Source organism: Acomys minous (assembly GCF_964271855.1).
Source record: "Acomys minous genome assembly, chromosome: 12".
Taxonomy (NCBI): Eukaryota; Metazoa; Chordata; class Mammalia; order Rodentia; family Muridae; genus Acomys; species Acomys minous.
The window spans coordinates 113061484-113080953 of NC_140493.1; the positions used below are offsets into that span (position 1 = coordinate 113061484).

The window sequence follows — 19470 nt, forward strand, 5'->3', positions numbered from 1 at the left end:
AGTTAGTCCCACGCAGAACTGCCGAAGTAAAAAAGCAAGGTTAGTACATTTAGGGACTTTCCCAGACTTACGGACTTTGAAGGATTAAGTCTCTGCTTTTAGTCTGGCTGGTCAGTGCTGTCTACATGCTGAATTTTACAGCCCGAATGGCACCAGGGAGCTACTAAAGTCAGGGACCCTGTCACACACTCAAGCCCTGGGGCTATCTCACCGCTCCAGCAGCACACTTTGCAGTGAGGTCTGTTCTGCTGGTGACCGCAGGGCCAGCAGTGTGCAGCACACACCCCCTGTCAGGACTGCCTTGGGTGCCAGCGTGGCTCCGATGTTTAAGAGGTCATGGCAAAAGCCTTCATCCTGAACAACACCTCTGCTCCATTCTGGCCCTTTCTACCTGCTCAGCGTTCCTGCACTGTGCACGCACACTAGCTCAAAACCTTCCTGATTCCCACCCCAATCTCAAGCCGGGTCCTTTCCTTAACCCCCTTGTCCACACGCTCCCAGACGGTCCCCAACCTCGCCATCCGTTCCTCGCCCCCCACCGCCGTGTAAGGCTCAGGGCAGCTCTCTGCTCAGACCACGCCCTCAATGGCCCCACCCCTGCCGGGCTCCCACCCACCCAACACTGGAGGCTTCTTTTCCCTTGTGCCGCCCTCCGCCTACGTGTGCACGCGTTATCTGCACGTTGAGCCGACTTCGCGCGAGCTGTTTTGTCGGCTGGCGCGCCCCGTAGGGAGGGTCGAAGGTCTCGGGGCGGAGCTGGCGGCTCTCGCGGGGCGCCGCCTTTCTTTCCCGGTTGCCGGTGATGGTCCTGATGGAAGCTGCTGGCGGGATGGTGCCGAGCGACGAGCCGGCTGCGGGCGCCGCCGCCGCCGAGGAGGAGGAGGTGGAGGGCGACGCGCTCGTCCGCGGCGCCGCCCTGGAAGCGTTCGGCGAGAGCGCGGAGACGCGCGCGCTGCTCAGCAGCCTGCCCGCGGTGCACGGCGAGCTCGCAGCCCGGGAGGTGGCGGAGGAGCGGTTCCGCGGTGCGGGCGGGGCCCCGAGTCGCCGTCCTGCGGGCGGTGGTTGCCCTGGGAGGAAGGGACCCGGGGAGCCAAGCATCCCGCCTGCCCTGCCGGGTCCGGGAGCTGAGCAGAGCGCACGTGGGACCTCTGCCTGGCTAGGGAGGGAACGAGAAGGGTGGCCGGGATGGTTCACACTTGCCACCCACGAGCGCTCGCGGCAGGCGGAGGGGAGCGGTCTGGCCCTGGGGCTGTGCTCCTGTGGGGCTCCGCTGTGAGGCCACGCCTCTGCAGACTCAGGGCGCCGGGTTTAACTAGGACCTCGGCTCCGGGCGGGCCAGGAGAGTGGACAGTGCCTTTAAGGTTTCAGTGGTTCTGAATTTTTAGGGAGGCCTTTACAGTCGTTTGTAATGGACACTTGTCTGTCCTAGTTCTTGTCAGCTTGACACAAACTTAAAACACACCTCGGAGGAAGTCTCAAGTAAGTGCCACCGTCAGATTGCCCTGTAGGCACGTCTTTGCGGGATTTTCTTAATTATTAATTGACGAGGGACGGCCCAGCCCACTGTGGGCGGTACCACCCCTGGATCTGTGCTGTTTAAGAAAGATAGCTGAACTTGAGCCTGGGAGGAAGTAAGCGGCCAACACTCCTCCAGAGTCCCTGCTTCTGCTGCTTAAATCCATTCTTTGACTTTCCTCAGTGACGGGCTGTGAAAGCCAAATAAACTCTTTTTTTCCCCCTCAAGTTGGTTTTGGTCAGTTTTTATCGCAGCGACAAAAGAAACCAGGAACGGGTCTCTAGATGAACCCTTTGATGACTAGAATTTTGTGCTTGAGCAAAATCATCGCTGTGGCTTTCTTAGCTGAAAATTTTCTTTCCACGGTGTCTTTATTTATTTATTTACTTATTTATTGGTTTGGAGTGATGGAGCTCTAGTTTTAGGGAAAAGCAGGGTGGTGGGCTTAGTGGAGGGAAATCATTGGATTGGGTAGAAACAGATTAACTTGCTGGTAGTGGAGGATAAGAGGTAGCCAGGGCTAGGGAGGCCGCACCGTCACTGGTTTGAAGACAGCTGGGATGGGAGGGCATCAGGCTTAGCCCGGTAGCATTGAAGTCGAACTGGGGGGAAGGTGGAGTTGTGGAGAGTGAAGAAGGCGGTGGGGAAGAAAACCAGTTGAGGTGTCCGAAGATGTGTGAGAAGAGGACTCAGGAGGAAGGTCAGAGCGAGAGGAAGGTCAAGTAGGAGGTGTGGTCACGCCGGCTCCCAGGAAGCTGACAGGTGCAGGGCATCTGTGTAGCATCTAAGAGGAAGAAGTCAGGTGTGTCCGGGGTGTGACCAGGGGTAGGAAGGGGCGGATGTGTGTGTGTGTGTGTGTGAGCTGCCCCATTACGGCAGAGAGGCAACAGAAGGCTTTCTAAGGCTCAGCTGATTTGATTTTCACGTTGTTTCCCTTTTAGTAATTATGAACAAATACCAGGAGCAGCCCCACCTCCTGGACCCGCACCTCGGTAAGCATAGAAGCTGTGGTGATTTCTATGGTTCGGTATGATTGCAGAGGCCTTGCGTGCCCTGCTGGGACCTGTGTGTGCACCAGCAGAAGGGCCAGTGGGTTTCATGGACCCTGAGGTTTCAGTTGTCAGTCCAGAGCCGGAGTCCCAGGGGAACCAAACTGCTCTTAACTGTTAGGCTGTCTCTCAAGGTGATACTAAAAAAAATAATAATATTTTTTTTAAAGAAATCAAAAAATGAGGCTGGGCATGGTAATATACTCCTTTAGTCTGAACACTTGGGAGACAGAGGCAGGCAAGGCAGATCTCCAGAGTTCAAGGCCAGTGTGATCTACATAGGGAATTTCAGGCCAGCCAGAGCTACATGGTGAGATCACATCTCAAAAAACAAACAAAAGCCACAAAACAAAACAAAAAAAAAACAACAAAAAAAAGAACTCTAGTCTTTGTATATTTATCCTTTAAAATACGTCTTTTATAATACAAAGGGTGTGCCTTTTAACCCATAATGACTGTGCTAGCTCTTGAAGGTCGCTTCAGGGCCATGTGCCCTAGGAAGACTTGCAGGGCACAGTACAGAGTTTGTGGTTGATGGCCTGTAAGGGTCTGTTTGGGACATTGGACTGGCAGGGAGGCCAGCAGGGTCATCAGTGGCGCAGCATGGCTGTCAGGTAACAGCCATGTTGAGCTCTTTTCTTCTCTCCGTTCTGTCTTGCTGTAACCTGTCCCTGTACTGGGTTCTGGACATGGCCTCTGTACGGACAGGAGAAGGCTGAACCCTGCACGACCTTCCTCTCCCTCTTTTCCCCCATCTTACTGCATTAGTTCAACCTAGCCTTTCAGTAAACCAGAGCGGTTTTAACAGGCAGCATCATCCGTAAAACTTGGTGTCCAGATACCAACTTTAGATATTTTCCCTGTATTTTAAGAATGGGAGTGTGTGCTAAAGTGAGATGGCTTTCTGAGATGGCTTCCATATCTGTTTTTCCCCCTAGAGTGGATGATGAACTCGTTGCTGGACCTAGTACAGGATAAGACATCTCTGCCTGCGCTCGTACATCTGGCCTTTAAGTTTCTTTATATCATCACCAAGGTAACACTTGTGTGCGCTGTGCAGTGGACAGACACTTCGCTCTAGAAGTAGCCTTTAAGTGTTATTTCTAGGGGAACATGGTTCTGCAACACAAGTTGTGGGTTTCTTTTCTCTTCGTAGTCCGTGTTGGGTCTTGGGTCTTAGTGATCTTGGCGTCTCTTAGTTATAAGGAAAAAGCAGAAAAGCTTGGTGGAAACAGGAGTGCTGCTGGTGCCTCCTCCCCTCCTCCCCCTCCTCCTCCCCTCCCCCTCCCCCTTCCTCCTCCCCCTTCCCCTCCCCTCCCCCTCCTCCTCCCCTCCCCCTCCCCCTTCCTCCTCCCCCTTCCTCCTCCTCCTCCTCCTCCCCTCCCCCTCCCCCTTCCTCCTCCCCCTCCTCCTCCCCTCCCCTCCTCTTCCCCCTTCCTCCTCCTCCCCCTCTTTTTGGAACAGGGTCTCACTACGTAGCTCTCGCTGTCCTGGAACTCTGTGGACCAGGCTGACCTCAAATCACAGAGATCCCCACCTGCCTCCTCCTCCTGAGTGCTGGGATTACAGGTGTGCACCGGCAGCACCCAACAGTAGAAGTGCGTCTTAAGCTGTAGTGTGGGGATGAGTTTACCGGGGAATGCTATACTGCCTGTCTGAGGAAGAAGATGTCGGGCTGATGGTCTCCTTTCTCTGCAAGTTCCCTGGGGATGCCATGTGCTGGCCCCAGACTTAGAGACTCGAGAGTGACTTAGAGTAACCTCTGTGAAGTCTGTGAGTCTCAGGAAACATGTTTTAGCATTCTTACTGTGTGGCAGGGGGAGGTCTTTGGCTGTTGCTGGAACACTGCACGTTTTATACAAGTGTTAGTGGGACCATTTGAGGCACACAGGGAATATTTATTTTTAAAAATGTCAGAATAGGGCTGGGCGTGGTGGCGCACGCCTTTAATCCCAGCACTCGGGAGGCAGAGGCAGGGGGATCGCTGTGAGTTCGAGGCCAGCCTGGTCTACAAAGTGAGTCCAGGACAGCCAGGGCTACACAGAGAAACCTTGTCTTGAAAAAAAAAATGTCAGAGTAATCTCTGAGCAGGGTAGGAGCAGAAGCTTCTAGTTTATGGCTTAATCTCTGATGCACACGGTTTGACTTGTCAGCCACATTGGTACAGAAGATATTTAGCGAATAAATAAGAGATGAAGGTAGCTTTCTTGTCCCTTTGGTCGGCTGAGTTGTGTCACTGCAATGTGCCAGCCTCCTCAGTCATTGTGGGGTTACGGTTTTGGATGACAACCTTGCTGCTCTTTCTCTAATTATATAGTATAGTGTACATTCTGTATTCTAATGTCTTTTTATTTGGCAGGTGCGTGGATATAAAGTATTTCTGCGTCTATTTCCTCATGAAGTGGCTGATGTTCAGCCTGTGATAGATATGTTCACAGGTCAGAACCCTAAAGATCACGAGGTGAGTCTTTCCCAGCGCAGGCCCGTGGCTTCCAGGGTGTAGCACAGAGCTGTGGTCACTGTGATGGTGGGCTTGGTGATGTCTCAGGGCCTGTGGGAGACACTGGGTTGGTGGGAAGGCCACTAGGGTGGTCAGTGGGGGTATGGCTGTATCTCTCTCTTTTTCTAATTATTAATTCAGATAGGTTCTTGTTATGTAGCCCAGACTAACCTAGACCTTACTATCTGGTATAGGCTGGTTTTGAACCTGAGATCCTCATACCTCAGCCTCCTGAATGTTGGGATTAAATGTGAGTGAATCCCAAAATGCCTAGTGGCTTCTCCTCTTTGTTTCTTTCTTTGTTTCTTTTTTCTTTTTTTAGACCAGGTTTTACTGTGTAGCCCTGGCTGGCCTGAAACTCGGTATGTGAATCAGGCTGGCTTGGAGCAATTGCGCTGCCTTGCCATTTAAGTGTGCGGATTCAGGGTGTGTACAACCATGCAGAGCAGCTTTGTTTTCTCTTGGAATCATTCTGACTGTAATTTAACTCCTTAGACATGGGAAACACGCTACATGCTTTTATTGTGGCTCTCCGTGACCTGCTTGATCCCTTTTGATTTTTCCCGCCTTGATGGGAACCTCCCCGCTCAACCTGGAGAGACACGAATGCCCATAATGGACCGTATTCTGCAAATAGCAGAGGTAACCATGACCACACAGACCTTTACAGTGAGATGTGCACTTGTCTGACATGACCACAGACCTTTACAGTGAGATGTACCCTTGTCTAACATGACCACACAGACCTTTACAGTGAGATGTGCACTTGTCTAACATGACCACACAGACTTTTACAGTGAGATGTGCACTTATCTAACATGAGCACACACCTTTACAGTGAGATGTGCACTTGTCTAACATGACCACACAGACCTTTACAGTGAGATGTGCACTTGTCTAACATGACCACACAGACCTTTACAGTGAGATGTGCACTTGTCTAACATGACCACACAGACCTTTACAGTGAGATGTGTACTTGTCTAACATGGCCACACAGACCTTTACAGTGAGATGTGCACTTGTCTAACATGACCCCACAGACCTTTACAGTGAGATGTGCTGCACTTGTCTAACATGACCACACAGACCTTTACAGTGAGATGTGCACTTGTCTAACATGACCGCACAGACCTTTACAGTGAGATGTGCACTTGTCTAACCCTGACCACACAGACTTTTACAGTGAGATGTGCACTTGTCTAACATGGCCACACAGACCTTCACAGTGAGATGTGCACTTGTCTGACATGACCACAGACCTTTACAGTGAGGAGTGCATTGTCTAACCATGACCACACAGACCTTTACAGTGAGATGTGCATTTGTCTAACATGGCCACACAGACCTTTACAGTGAGATGTGCACTTGTCTGACATGACCACAGACCTTTACAGTGAGGAGTGCATTGTCTAACCATGACCACACAGACCTTTACAGTGAGATGTGCACTTGTCTAACATGACCACACAGACTTTTACAGTGAAATGTGCACTTGTCTAACATGACCACACAGACCTTTACAGTGAGATGTGCACTTGTCTAACCCTGACCACACAGACCTTTACAGTGAGATGTGCACTTGTCTGACATGACCACAGACCTTTACAGTGAGGAGTGCATTGTCTAACCATGACCACACAGACCTTTACAGTGAGGAGTGCATTGTCTAACCATGACCACACAGACCTTTACAGTGAGATGTGCACTTGTCTAACATGACCACACAGACCTTTACAGTGAGATGTGCACTTGTCTAACCGTGACCACACAGACCTTTACAGTGAGATGTGCACTTGTCTAACATGACCCCACAGACCTTTACAGTGAGATGTGCACTTGTCTAACCGTGACCACACAGACCTTTACAGTGAGATGTGCACTTGTCTAACATGACCCCACAGACCTTTACAGTGAGATGTGCACTTGTCTAACCGTGACCACACAGACCTTTACAGTGAGATGTGCACTTGTCTAACATGGCCACACAGACCTTTACAGTGAGATGTATACTTGTCTAACATGACCACAGACCTTTACAATGAGATGTGCACTTGTCTAACATGGCCACACAGACCTTTACAGTGAGATGTACACTTGTCTAACATGACCACACAGACCTTTACAGTGAGATGTGCACTTGTCTAACATGGCCACACAGACTTTTACAGTGAGATGTGCACTTGTCTAACATGAGCACACACCTTTACAGTGAGATGTGCACTTGTCTAACATGGCCACACAGACTTTTACAGTGAGATGTGCACTTGTCTGACATGGCCACACAGACCTTCACAGTGAGATGTGCACTTGTCTAACATGACCACACAGACCTTTACAGTGAGATGTGCACTTGTCTAACCGTGACCACACAGACCTTTACAGTGAGATGTGCACTTGTCTAACATGACCACACAGACCTTTACAGTGAGATGTGCACTTGTCTAACATGACCACACAGACCTTTACAGTGAGATGTGCACTTGTCTAACATGGCCACACAGACCTTTACAGTGAGATGTGCACTTGTCTAACATGGCCACACAGACCTTTACAGTGGGATGTGCCCTTGTCTAACATGACCCCACAGACCTTTACAGTGAGATGTGCACTTGTCTAACATGGCCACACAGACCTTTACAGTGAGATGTACACTTGTCTAACATGACCACACAGACCTTTACAGTGAGATGTGCACTTGTCTAACATGGCCACACAGACCTTTACAGTGATATGTGCACTTGTCTAACATGGCCACACAGACTTTTACAGTGAGATGTGCACTTGTCTAACATGAGCACACACCTTTACAGTGAGATGTGCACTTGTCTAACATGACCACACAGACCTTTACAGTGAGATGTGCACTTGTCTAACATGACCACACAGACCTTTACAGTGAGATGTGCACTTGTCTAACATGACCACACAGACCTTTACAGTGAGATGTGCACTTGTCTAACATGGCCACACAGACCTTTACAGTGAGATGTGCACTTGTCTAACATGGCCACACAGACCTTTACAGTGGGATGTGCCCTTGTCTAACATGACCCCACAGACCTTTACAGTGAGATGTGCACTTGTCTAACATGGCCACACAGACCTTTACAGTGAGATGTACACTTGTCTAACATGACCACACAGACCTTTACAGTGAGATGTGCACTTGTCTAACATGGCCACACAGACCTTTACAGTGATATGTGCACTTGTCTAACATGGCTACACAGACTTTTACAGTGAGATGTGCACTTGTCTAACATGAGCACACACCTTTACAGTGAGATGTGCACTTGTCTAACATGACCACACAGACCTTTACAGTGAGATGTGCACTTGTCTAACATGACCACACAGACCTTTACAGTGAGATGTGCACTTGTCTAACCATGACCACACAGACCTTTACAGTGAGATGTGCACTTGTCTAACCGTGACCATACAGACCTTTACAGTGAGATGTGCACTTGTCTGACATGGCCACACAGACCTTCACAGTGAGATGTGCACTTGTCTAACATGACCACACAGACCTTTACAGTAGAAGTGGATTTACTCATGCATATGTTGTCTTGAAATGATGGTTTAGTTAGATAAACTTTTGGTTAATATATTTAAAGTCGTTTAACTGAAACTCCTGCTTTTCAGTGTTATCTCGGCTTGCTTTGGGTGAATTCCCATGTCACTTTGACATTGTGATGTTATGTAGAGGTCAGGTGAATCACTTCAAATCTCAGTTCTTTACTGATAATACAAACATCTATTAAGCAAAGTGGTGATGTGTAAGGGGTTTTAGGAACAGTGGTTAGAGAAACTTGACTTACATTTAATTTTGAATATTGTATAAATAATGCATAATTATAGGAAACCTAGAAGGTAAAGCTAAGAATACTAAATTGAAACTTGTCAAATTCTTGCAGTCTTACTTGGTGGTCAGTGACAAGGCACGAGATGCAGCTGCCGTCCTTGTGTCCAAGTAAGTCCCAGCTGTGCATGGGTGTTGACTGAGGTGTGACTGTACATTTTAAGCCTGTCTGTCTTACACACTGTTACATGTTTCATGTGTGTCTGTTTTCAGATGAGGTCTCTTTAAGACCTTCCTGCAGCGTAGATCCTGTTCCTCTTCGGAAACAGACAGCTCTGGTTGTCATAGAAACATTTGACTCTGAAGTGATCACCTTTGTGCTGCCTTGTGCTTGAGGGGTTGACTGGCCCTGGCTTGTGGCATCCTAGGTGTCACTCGGGCCTTGGGCTGCCTGGTGCTGGTTTGGGACGCACAGGGTTACAGGCGCTTGAGGAGAAGTGTGCTTAGTACGAGAGCTGCGGGGTCCCCGTGAGGAGGCAGTAGTCACCTCAGAAGCAGTTTGTGCTGGAGCTTGGAGAGATCATGGGCACACATGGCTATGGTTCAGGAATAAAATCCTCTGTCAAGGTTATGCTGTAGTTCACTGGGTAAAATCCTAGTTTCTGACAAAACGAAATCTTACAAATGTCCCATGTAGCTGAAAATAACAAGTGGGAGATGGTTTCTCTGGTGGGCTCAGGTGATCACCACAGCCTGCAGGTGATGCTTGTGAGGGCTGACTGAACTTGTCTTGTGAAATGTGAGAGTGGTAGGATTCTTTAAAACATGCTATTGGAGAATTTCCTACATTGGACTTACTCCCTGTCTCCTCCCTAGCCCTCCCAGAGTCACCCTCTCCTGCCTGCTGTTGTGCGACACTGTGCTGGGGATACTTGAGCAAACGTCTGCTCACTCCAGACAGGGGCGTAGAATGACAGATGAAAGTCCAACTTGGGCAACTAGTGAGTTTTATTGGGGTACAGGACTGGTGGTGAGGGGTTACCTACAGGAGCAGAAATGACCCAGTGAGAGCGTCATCAGTAAAGCCCACGCCAGCATGGCTGACTGCTCCATCACAGGCATCTTTGCTTATCTGGGTGCCTCTCAGGAGGCCTCAGGGAGCCTGGAGCTTATGGAGCCTGTGTGCAGTTGGCGTGTTCATCTTCCTTCAGAACATTGTGTGGTTTTATTTCCTTCTTAACATTCAGTGTCCTTTTTGCTTTAGATTTAATCCTTTTTTTTTTTAAAGATTTCTTCAGTTTGTATTTTATGTGTGTAGGTGTTTTGCATACATCAGTTTTTATATTGTAAAAGTAACTTTTATTCTCCTGGCTCACTTGTCATCTGGGAGGCTTACTGCCTCTGTCTGCTCACCTAGGCCTAGAATGTTTCAGCCTCTGAGACTTACTGCTTGATAAGCTCACCTTTTCTTGTTCTTTCTGAGCTCTGGGCTGGCTGTTCAACTCAGCTGTTCTGGCTCAAAGTCTTCTCCCAGCTGACTTACTTAATCTGGTTTCTCTCTTTGCCTGGAATTGCTCTGCTCAGCCTCAAACTAACTCAGCAACCTGCTCTAATCTTCTGGCTCCTTCTCATTCTCTGGCTCAGTCTGTCTTCACCTGAGCTCTTGGTCTACAACCTGGTAAAACTGCCTCCTAAATAGCTTCCCTTTCCTCTCTCATCTTCTGAGAGTTGGCCGTGTCCTATTTTGTCAATCCTTCTCTGATTCACTGCATTTTCTGCCACTCAATTAGACATCACTTTCGAACATGGGTGCTTCCTTCTACACACTAACTTTACCTTCATTTGGGATTAAAGGCGTGTACCACCATGTGTTGACCTAAGCTTTTCTTCACCTGATATTTGCTCTATCCCAGGCTGGCTTTGAACTCAGATCTGTTTGCCTCTGTCTCCTGGATTAAAGGCGTGTTTGTAGTCCAGCCGGATCGCACAGACCTAGAAGATCTTTGGATATGATCTCTTGTCAGAGCAGCCATGTTTTGAACTAACATTCCTCTGCATTACATCATGTGTGTGCATTGCTTGTAGAGGTCAGAAGAGGGTGTTGAATCCCACGGAACTAGAGTTCCAGGAGATTGTGATCCACCGTGTGTGCTCTGGAAATGGAACCCTAGATCTGTGAAGGAGGAAAGAACACTTTGGGTCTGTGCTGTGTCAGAACATAGCAGAGAGTGGTGTCTGGGAAGTAGAGAGGGACGGACATACAGACAGACCAGCCAGGGACAAAACACAACCCTCTCAGGGAATACCCTAAGTGAAGTATTTCCTTCGGCTGTGCTGGCATGTACTATGTACGATGACATCAGTTATGAGCCATCAGTGGAGCCAGCAGTGCCAGGTTGCTGAGCTTAGAGTCCTCGGGATCCAGGCCCTCACTGCCGAGAAGCCCATCAGCTGGCAAGCATATTTGACCACATGATCTTTCGGGATATTTCAGAGTTAAACCATAACCAAAGGAATCCATGCATTTTGGAGAATGTAACTTGCATATTCTGCCCTGCTCTGGGAGGTGTGGCCGCCTGTGTTCTGGTACACGTCTGGTGACCGTGTGTTCTCTGTGGCTGAGGCCTTGACTGCCCCTGAACTCTTACCTTCCTCACATGGATGCGAGTGTCACTGCTGGACATGTAGCTGGCCTGCTTCCTATTTGTAGCTTGGCCATTTCTGAATACTCCACATGAAATGGTGCAGTATTCTGATTCATCTCTTGGCACGAGTTCCTGTAAGTAGGCTGAGTGTTTGTTTGTTTGTTTGTTTGTTTGTTTTTAGGAGCTTAAAATATAGTCACTGCAAAGGTTAAGTAAATTGAAACCTCCCTTTTCAGTATTTGCCAGCTGGGTGGGACTTTGCAATTGTTTGCTAACTTTGTAAAATGAAAACTATTGTCTATTTAAAAATTTTAAAAATTACATTTAGGACTGTAGAGATGGCTCAGAGGTTAAGAACACTGACTGTTCTTCCACAGGTCATGAGTTCAATTCCCAGCAACCACATGGTGGCTCACAACCATCTATAATGTGATCTTATGCCCTCCTCTGGCCTGCAGATGTACATGCAGGCAGAGCACTGTATACATAATAATAAATAAATCTTTTTTAAAAATTACATTTAGTAAAAATATTGTATTGAATTATTATTGCTTGTGCATGTGTGTACACTTTTACCAGCTGAATTGTCTACCCTGTATTTATTGTTTGTTCTTACTAAACACCTGATGGGGTAGATTTATGCCAGCTGTCACTCCATAGAGTATCTACAGGCCAAGGAGGTAAAACTGAAACCCTTTTGTCCGTTTCTGAGGATCGTACAAGAGAAGCCGTAGCCTGGAGCAGCAGGGCCTCAGTGCTCTGTGCTGGCGTAAGCAGAACAAGCGTCCGTCCACCTGCTGTAGTTAGTGCCCACCTGAGGAGGCCGTGGCCAGATGCACACGCTCACGTGCAGTGCAGCCACCCACCTGGGGAGGCCGTGGCCAGACGCACACGCTCACGTGCAGTGCAGCCGCCCACCTGGGGAGGCCGTGGCCAGACACACATGCTCACGTGCAGTGCAGCCGCCCACCTGGGGAGGCCGTGGCCAGACACACACGCTCACGTGCAGTGCAGCCGCCCACCTGGGGAGGCCGTGGCCAGATGCACACGCTCATGTGTGCATGTGTGAGGAGACTGACAGGTCACAGCAATGGCTCCACAGGTGCTTCGTGAGTCTGTTTATCTGCCCCTGAGCCACCTGTATTCCACAGCTATCTTTTTGGTGTGGTAAAGAGTTGGCCTGTGCACAGTAGCGTGCTGTCCGAGGGTGCTGTCTGATTGCATCTCGGACCCTTCTCTGCCTGTGGCTCTGGAACCACATGCTTCCTTCATTAGCTGAGGGTGGCCCAGGCTTGTCTCAGACATACTGGTCAGCTGCTTTAGTCTTCCAGCTGTTGGGATTACAAGTGTGAGCGTGGAGGCACACGCCTGTGATCCCAGCACTCAGGAAGGCAGAGAGAATTGCTGTGACAGCCAAGGCTACACAGAGAAACCAAACCAAACCAAAAACCAATGCTTTACTTTTCCTGTAACTTTCTGTTTTTTCTAATTACTATTTTACTTTTTTTGTTGTTACTGTTTTTTTTTTTTTTTTTGAGACAGGGTTTCTCTGTGTAGCCTTGGCTGTCCTGGACTCACTCTGAAGACCAGGCTGGCCTTGAACTCACAGCAATCCTGCCTCTGCCTCCTGAGTGCTGGGATTAAAGGCGTGCACCACTACGCCCAGCGCTTTTACTTTTTAAAGTTTACGTTTACTTTTATTTTGAAATTGTTAATTATTTAATAAATATTATTTGGAAATTTCACACACGAACTCAGTGCATCAATTTAGATGATGTCTACCGTGCCCTCATTCCCTCCGCCAGCTTCTCTGGTAAATGCCCCACTGTACGTGCGTGGATATAAGTCGCTTGTCACTGCAGTGTGAGCAACCACCATGGAGTGACCGCTGATGCTGACGGGCACTGCTACCCTTATCTCCTCCTGACTGTCCGAAGTTCCTCAGCTAAGGGTGGGGCCGCAGGAGTTCCTTCTCAGGGCTGTAGGTTTGACTGATTTGATCTTGTTTAGGTTTTATGCTGACAGCCACAGCTGCAGTGAGTTCATGAGTGTACAGCCCTGCCCAGAAACCCCCCCCCCCACCTTATTTTTGAGACAGGCTTTCTCTGTGTGGCTCTAGCTGTCCTGGAACTTTGTAGACCATCTTTAATTTAGAGATCTGCCTGTCTCTGCCTCCCTAATTCTGGGATTAAGGACATATGCCACCACCGCCTGGCAGTTCTGCAGCAATTTTTCCAGCCCTCTGGCTTTTCTGATTTTTCTGTCCTCACTTGTATGATGTTTGCTGAGCACTCTGGGGAGTGGGCAGTGGTGTCCTCTATAGACTCCCACTTAGGCTGAGCACTCCACAGTCACTTACCCTCCGTACTTTGACCAGTTGTGAGCCTCTAGTAACTGCCGCCGTTTGCATAATGGTCTTCTCTGATAAGGGTGAGAGGTTACTAGCCTATGGGAACAAGGTTAAACATTTAGAAGGCAGTTTGAATTCTGTATCCCTTTGGCAAAGTGATACTAGTAGGGCCAGTGAACTCAGCCGCGAGCTACTGTATCCAGCACCACACAAGAGTTCCTTCTTGTGGAGTGGGCCTTAAATTATCTTAGAAAGCCATTGGTTACACTTGTAAAATTCATGCCACTGTTTTACCTATGGGCCTGCACTATTGTAGCACTGTGAAAGCAGCCAGCAAGGGGGACGCTTAAGGTCTTCATGTCTGTGATTAAAGGGAGTGGCGTCTTTAGCAGTAGAGCCTTACTGTCATGTTAGTGAGTGTGCCAGAACCGTGGCAGTGGCCTACGTTGTTTGGTGGGGGTCCCAGAGACCCCCCAGGAACCATGGCAGTAGCCTGCGTTGTTCGGTGGGGGTCTCTGGGACCCCCCAGGAACCGTGGCAGTAGCCTGTGTTGTTTGGTGGGGGTCTCGGGGACCCCCTAGGAACCGTGGCAGTAGCCTGTGTTGTTTGGTGGGGGTCTCGGGGACCCCCCAGGAACCATGGCAGTAGCCTACTTTGTTTGGTGGGGGTCTCTGGAACCCCCTAGGAACTGTGGCAGTAGCCTGTGTTGTTTGGTGGGGGTCTCTGGGACCCCCCAGGAACCATGGCAGTAGCCTGTGTTATTTGGTGGGGGTCTCTGGACCCCCCAGGAACCATGGCAGTAGCCTGTGTTGTTTGGTAGCAGTCTCTGGGCCCCCATAGCTCTTATTGTCATATATTGTTGCAAAGCGACTTAGACAATAGCATACAGAAAAATACAGAAGCTGTCACAGGGAGATAAGGAAGTCAGGCATATGATGACTCAGAGATTCAATCTTAGCACCCAGAAGGCAGAGACAGAGGCAGGTGAATCTCTGTGAGTTCAAGGCCCGAGTGATACAGTGAATGCTGACCAGAGCTACAGTGCTAAACTCAGCCTTGACGAGGAGCATACAGTTTTACTCTTTAATGTGTGTATATGCATATACATATATACACATATATATGTACACACACATACATATGTATAAAAATATATACATACATATATACATATACCCTTTTCTTTTTTTCCTCGATACAGGGTTTCTCTGTGTAGCCCTGGCTGTCCTGGACTCACTTTGTAGACCAGGCTGGACTTGAACTCACAGTGATCTGCCTGCCTCTGCCTCCCACAGTGCTGTGATTACAGGCATGCGCCACCATGCCTGGCTTATTTAATTTTTTTCATAAGTTGTATTTTTATTTTTCTATACACGTGGGCATTTTGTCTACATGTATGTCTGTGCAGCATGTGCGTGCAGTGTCCTTGGAAGCCGGAAGAGGACACTGGGTCCTTTGGGACTGGAGTTACAGATGGTTGTTAGCCACCGTGTGGGTGCTGGATCCTGTGGAAGAACAGCCAGTGCTTTTAGTCACTGTGCTGACCCCTCAGTTCCCAGCTTTTCTCTTGAAAGAGTAGCTACTGTTTCCTGCTCATCTGTCCTGGCTTAGGTGCTGTTCCCCTGTAGTGTCTAAGCAGGACAGTCACATGAGCTTTGGAGGCCATTGTAGGCCACGTAATGATGCTGCCTCTGAAGCAAAGAAAGCACCAAAGGAAGGTAAAGCAAGGTCTATTTCATGGAGAAAAAGAAATTTGGAATGGTAAATTGAAAAAAAATCCAACATATGAGTTCTAGAGACATATTCTGTATTTCTGCTTTTTCACAGCTATAATTAAACTGAACGTGCAGGAGTCTAAAAAGTAGCATCCTGTTTGTCTGTTTGTCTTTGCAACCTGTTTGTCTGCTCTCTTTGTGTCTCATGTGTGTCACCTCTGTCACTGTGAGAGTGTGATGGAAGCCCTGTTCCGAAGCCTGGACTGTTTTCTGTGTTAGACCCCAAGAGGAGGAAATCCCGGGCTCCAGTGTTCTGCTTGGCAGTGCCTCTCTTAAGCCCCGGGGCACCAGACAGCCTGGAAAATAGCCCTGAGCTGGACCACGCATGCCTTCTTCATGTAAGATATTTAGCTGGTATCCGTAGTAGTTACATTTGCATTTCTGTGATGAAAATATCTGAAAGAAACCTCATTGCAGGGAAGGTCATGGTGGGCACATGTACTGGGGAGGCTGTTGTGTCGTACAGCAGGAAGCGGAGAGCTCCCTGAGCCAGGCTCCAGTTGATAACTTTTAAGACTTGCTCCTCTGTTCTTAGTGACCTGTTACTGTTCGCTCCTCAGCACCTTCCCCCAGAGAGCCATCAGCACGGGGAGACATTTTAGATTCACACCCTAAGAGTAACCAGCTGCTTATGCGTTCCCACTTCCTCTGGTTTTAAGCATCTTATACTCTTTGTAATGTGACTGCTGTGGGATTTGGGAGCTGCCTGTTCTCCATTAGCATGAACACTGTCTATGGGGTGGATTTCTCAAGTGATTATTTGCCCTGTTTTGTTCTGTTTGGACTAAAATTTCTCCTCCCCTTTCCTTCTTCCTCCAGTCTTTGGAACCTTCCCCTTCCCCAGTTTTTGTTTCTTGTTCCTTCAGGGTCTTCTTCTGTAGCCCATGCTGGACCTGAGCTTTCTGTGTAGTTAAGCTGTAGCTCAGGCTGGACCTGAGCTTTCTGTGTAGTTAAGCTGTAGCTCAGGCTGGACCTGAGCTTTCTGTGTAGTTAAGCTGTAGCCCATGCTGGACCTGAGCTTTCTGTGTAGTTAAGCTGTAGCCCATGCTGGACTTGAGCTTTCTATGTAGTTAAGCCTTAAACTCATGATAACCCTGGCTGCCTCTTCTGTGCTGCGTGCACCACTGTGCTTTGCTGAACTCTTTTTTTTTTCCTTAGGATTTGCTTACTTTTATTTCATGTGTGTGGATGTTTTGCCTGCATGCGTGTCTGGGCATGGTGTCCATGGGGGCCGGAAGAGGCACCAGATCGTCTGAAACTGGAGTTAGAGATGGTTGTGGGCCGCCCTGTGGTGCTGGGACTCTGCAAGAGCAACCACTGTTCTTAACCACAGAGCCATCTCTCCAGCTCTAGACTAAAGTTTTAAACTCTGATTTTTTATGTCTTTATTTTATTTCCCCCCTTTTAGTAAAAGCAGATTCTTTCCTTACACAATGCGCCCTGATCACAGTTTCCTTTTCCTCTGTTCCTTCCAGTTTCTTTCCACCTTCCCTCCCACCCAGATCCATTCCTTTTCTGTCTCTAAGAGATAACAGCAAAACATAACAGAATACAAAATAATAAGCTGAAACAAAACCCGTCTATCAAAGTTGGCTCAAGGCAAACCAACAGATGGAGAAGATCCCCAAGTCAAGCCACAAGAACCAGAGACCCATGGTCTGGAGAGACGGCTCAGCTGTTGAAGGCTAGGCTCACAACCGAAACGTAAGAGTTTGGTTCCTAGCACCCACGGCTGTCTCTCCAGCCACAAAACAACAGAATAATCCCCCTCCCCACCACGGGGGGGGGAAGGACTTTATCATGAAGAGGTATTGGACTTTTATCATGAGTGGGCATTGGATTTTCTCAAAGGCCTTTTCTGCATGTAATGAGGTGATGATGTGGTTTTTTTTTCCTTTCAGTTTGTTTATCTGTAGATTACATTTGTTGATTTTTGTATATTGAACCATCTCTGGATCTCTGGGATGTAGCCTACTTGGTCATGGTGGATGATCTTTTTAATGTGTTGTAGAATATTATTTGCAAGTATTTTATTGAGTATTTTTGCATCTACGTTCATAAAGGAAATCGGTCTCTAATTCCTTCTTTTTTGGTCTTCATGTGCTTTGGGTATCAGGGTAACTGGCCTCATGAAATGAACCGGACAGTGTTCCATCTGCTCCTGTTTTGTAGAATAATTTGGGAGTATTGGTATTAACTCTTCTTTGAAAGTGTGTCATCTAATTCTGTGCTGAGACCGTCTTGCTTTGGGCTTTTTCTAGTAGGGAGACTTGATGACTGCTCCTATTTCACTAGGGGCTGTAAGTCTGTTTAAATTGCTTACCTGATCTGAGCTAACTTTGGTAAGTGGCACCTATTGAGAGAATCACCTGATTCTTTCAGATTTTCCAATTTGAACAGAGTACAGGCTTTTGAAGTAAGTGTGTCGTTGTGATCGATTCTCTGGATTTCTACTGTGGCTGTTGTTATGTCTCCACTCCCACTGCGGATTTGGACATTTCTCTCCATCTTTTAGTTAATTTGAATAAGGTTTAGTTGACCTATTGACTTTTCTCAAACAACCAGCTTTTGGTTTCATTGAGTCTTTGTATTATTCTTTTGGTTTCTGTTTCATTGATTTCAGCCCTGAGTTTGATTATTTCTTCCCATCTACTCCTTTTGGGTGAGATTTCTTTTTTTTGTTCTAGAGCTTTCGAGTGTGCTGTTAAGTTGCTAGTCTTAAGATCTCTCCAATTTTTTATTTTATTTTATTAATTTTTATTTCTACGTAGGTGCTTAGCTGTGAACTTGCCTCTTAGAACTGCCTCCGTTGTGTCCCTAAGTGTGGGTACACTGTGTCTTCTGCCTCCGTTATGTCCCCTAAGTGTGGGTACACTGTGTCTTCATTTTCATTGGGTTCTAGAAAGCCTCATTTCTGTCTTGACCCATGTCTCACTCGGTAGAGTCATTGCGTTTCCGTTAGTTCTTAAGCTTGGTGTTGTTTCTGTTGTTGGTACACAGCTTAGTCCGTGGTGGTCTGATGGGGTGCAGGGGTTACTCCAGTCTTGTGTCTGGTGAGACTTGGTTTGTGTCTGAGTATATGTGCTAATTTTTGGAGAAAGTTTCAGAAGTGCAGAGAAGAAGGCATACATACTATCTAATTTTTTGTTTTTGTTTTGTTTTTTGAGGCAGAGTTTCTCTGTGTAGCCTTGGGTGTCCTGGAGCTTGCTCTGCAGTTCAGGCTGGCCTCCAACTCGGAGATCTGCCTGCTTTTGGCTCCCGTGTTGTCGGATTAAAGGCGTGTGGCACCATCACCATTAGGCCTAAGAAGGCATATCCTTTTGTGTTTGTATTTCTGGGCTTTCACAAATCCCGCTTGCTGTTTATTTAAGACATGGAGGCTTCACCGGGAATGGTGGTGCATGCCTTTAATCCCAGCACTTGGGAGGCAGAGGCAGGTGGATTGCTGTGAGTTCTGGGCCAGCCTGGTCTACAAAGTGAGTCTAGGACAGCCAAGGCTACACCACAGAGAAACCCTGTCTCAAAAACCAAAATTAAAAAACAAAACCCAAACAAACAAGGACACGGAGACCTACAGCTGTTGGCTTGTGCTGAGGCCGTCTCTCAGCAGCCACCTAAACATACGCCGACTCTGCCGTACCGTCTCCCCATGTGGGTCTTGTTAGTTCACAAGCAGATCTGCTAGCCTGCCTCCAGGTTGCTTAACAACCTCTGACATTATCACCTGCTGCCAGGTGTGTGCCAGATTTAAAAAGACCAATCTGCCACCTCATCTCTGTTGCACTCTTATTTCTCAGCTCCCCCTTTCTGTCTCCCTGAGGGGTGCT

The 19470-nt window shown here is 48.0% G+C and overlaps 1 protein-coding gene across 1 annotated transcript in view; it reads left to right on the forward strand.

The window, feature by feature from the left end:
- The first annotated feature begins 741 nt into the window (after positions 1–741).
- TBCD (tubulin folding cofactor D) overlaps positions 742–19470 on the forward strand; it is a 164633-nt gene continuing 145904 nt past the window's right edge. The window contains exons 1-6 of the mRNA XM_084750246.1: positions 742–1022; positions 2458–2508; positions 3504–3601; positions 4925–5026; positions 5561–5707; positions 8989–9044. Coding sequence (XP_084606372.1) covers positions 803–1022; positions 2458–2508; positions 3504–3601; positions 4925–5026; positions 5561–5707; positions 8989–9044 — 674 coding nt within the window. The 5' untranslated portion in view covers positions 742–802. The remainder of the gene's footprint in view (positions 1023–2457; positions 2509–3503; positions 3602–4924; positions 5027–5560; positions 5708–8988; positions 9045–19470) is intronic.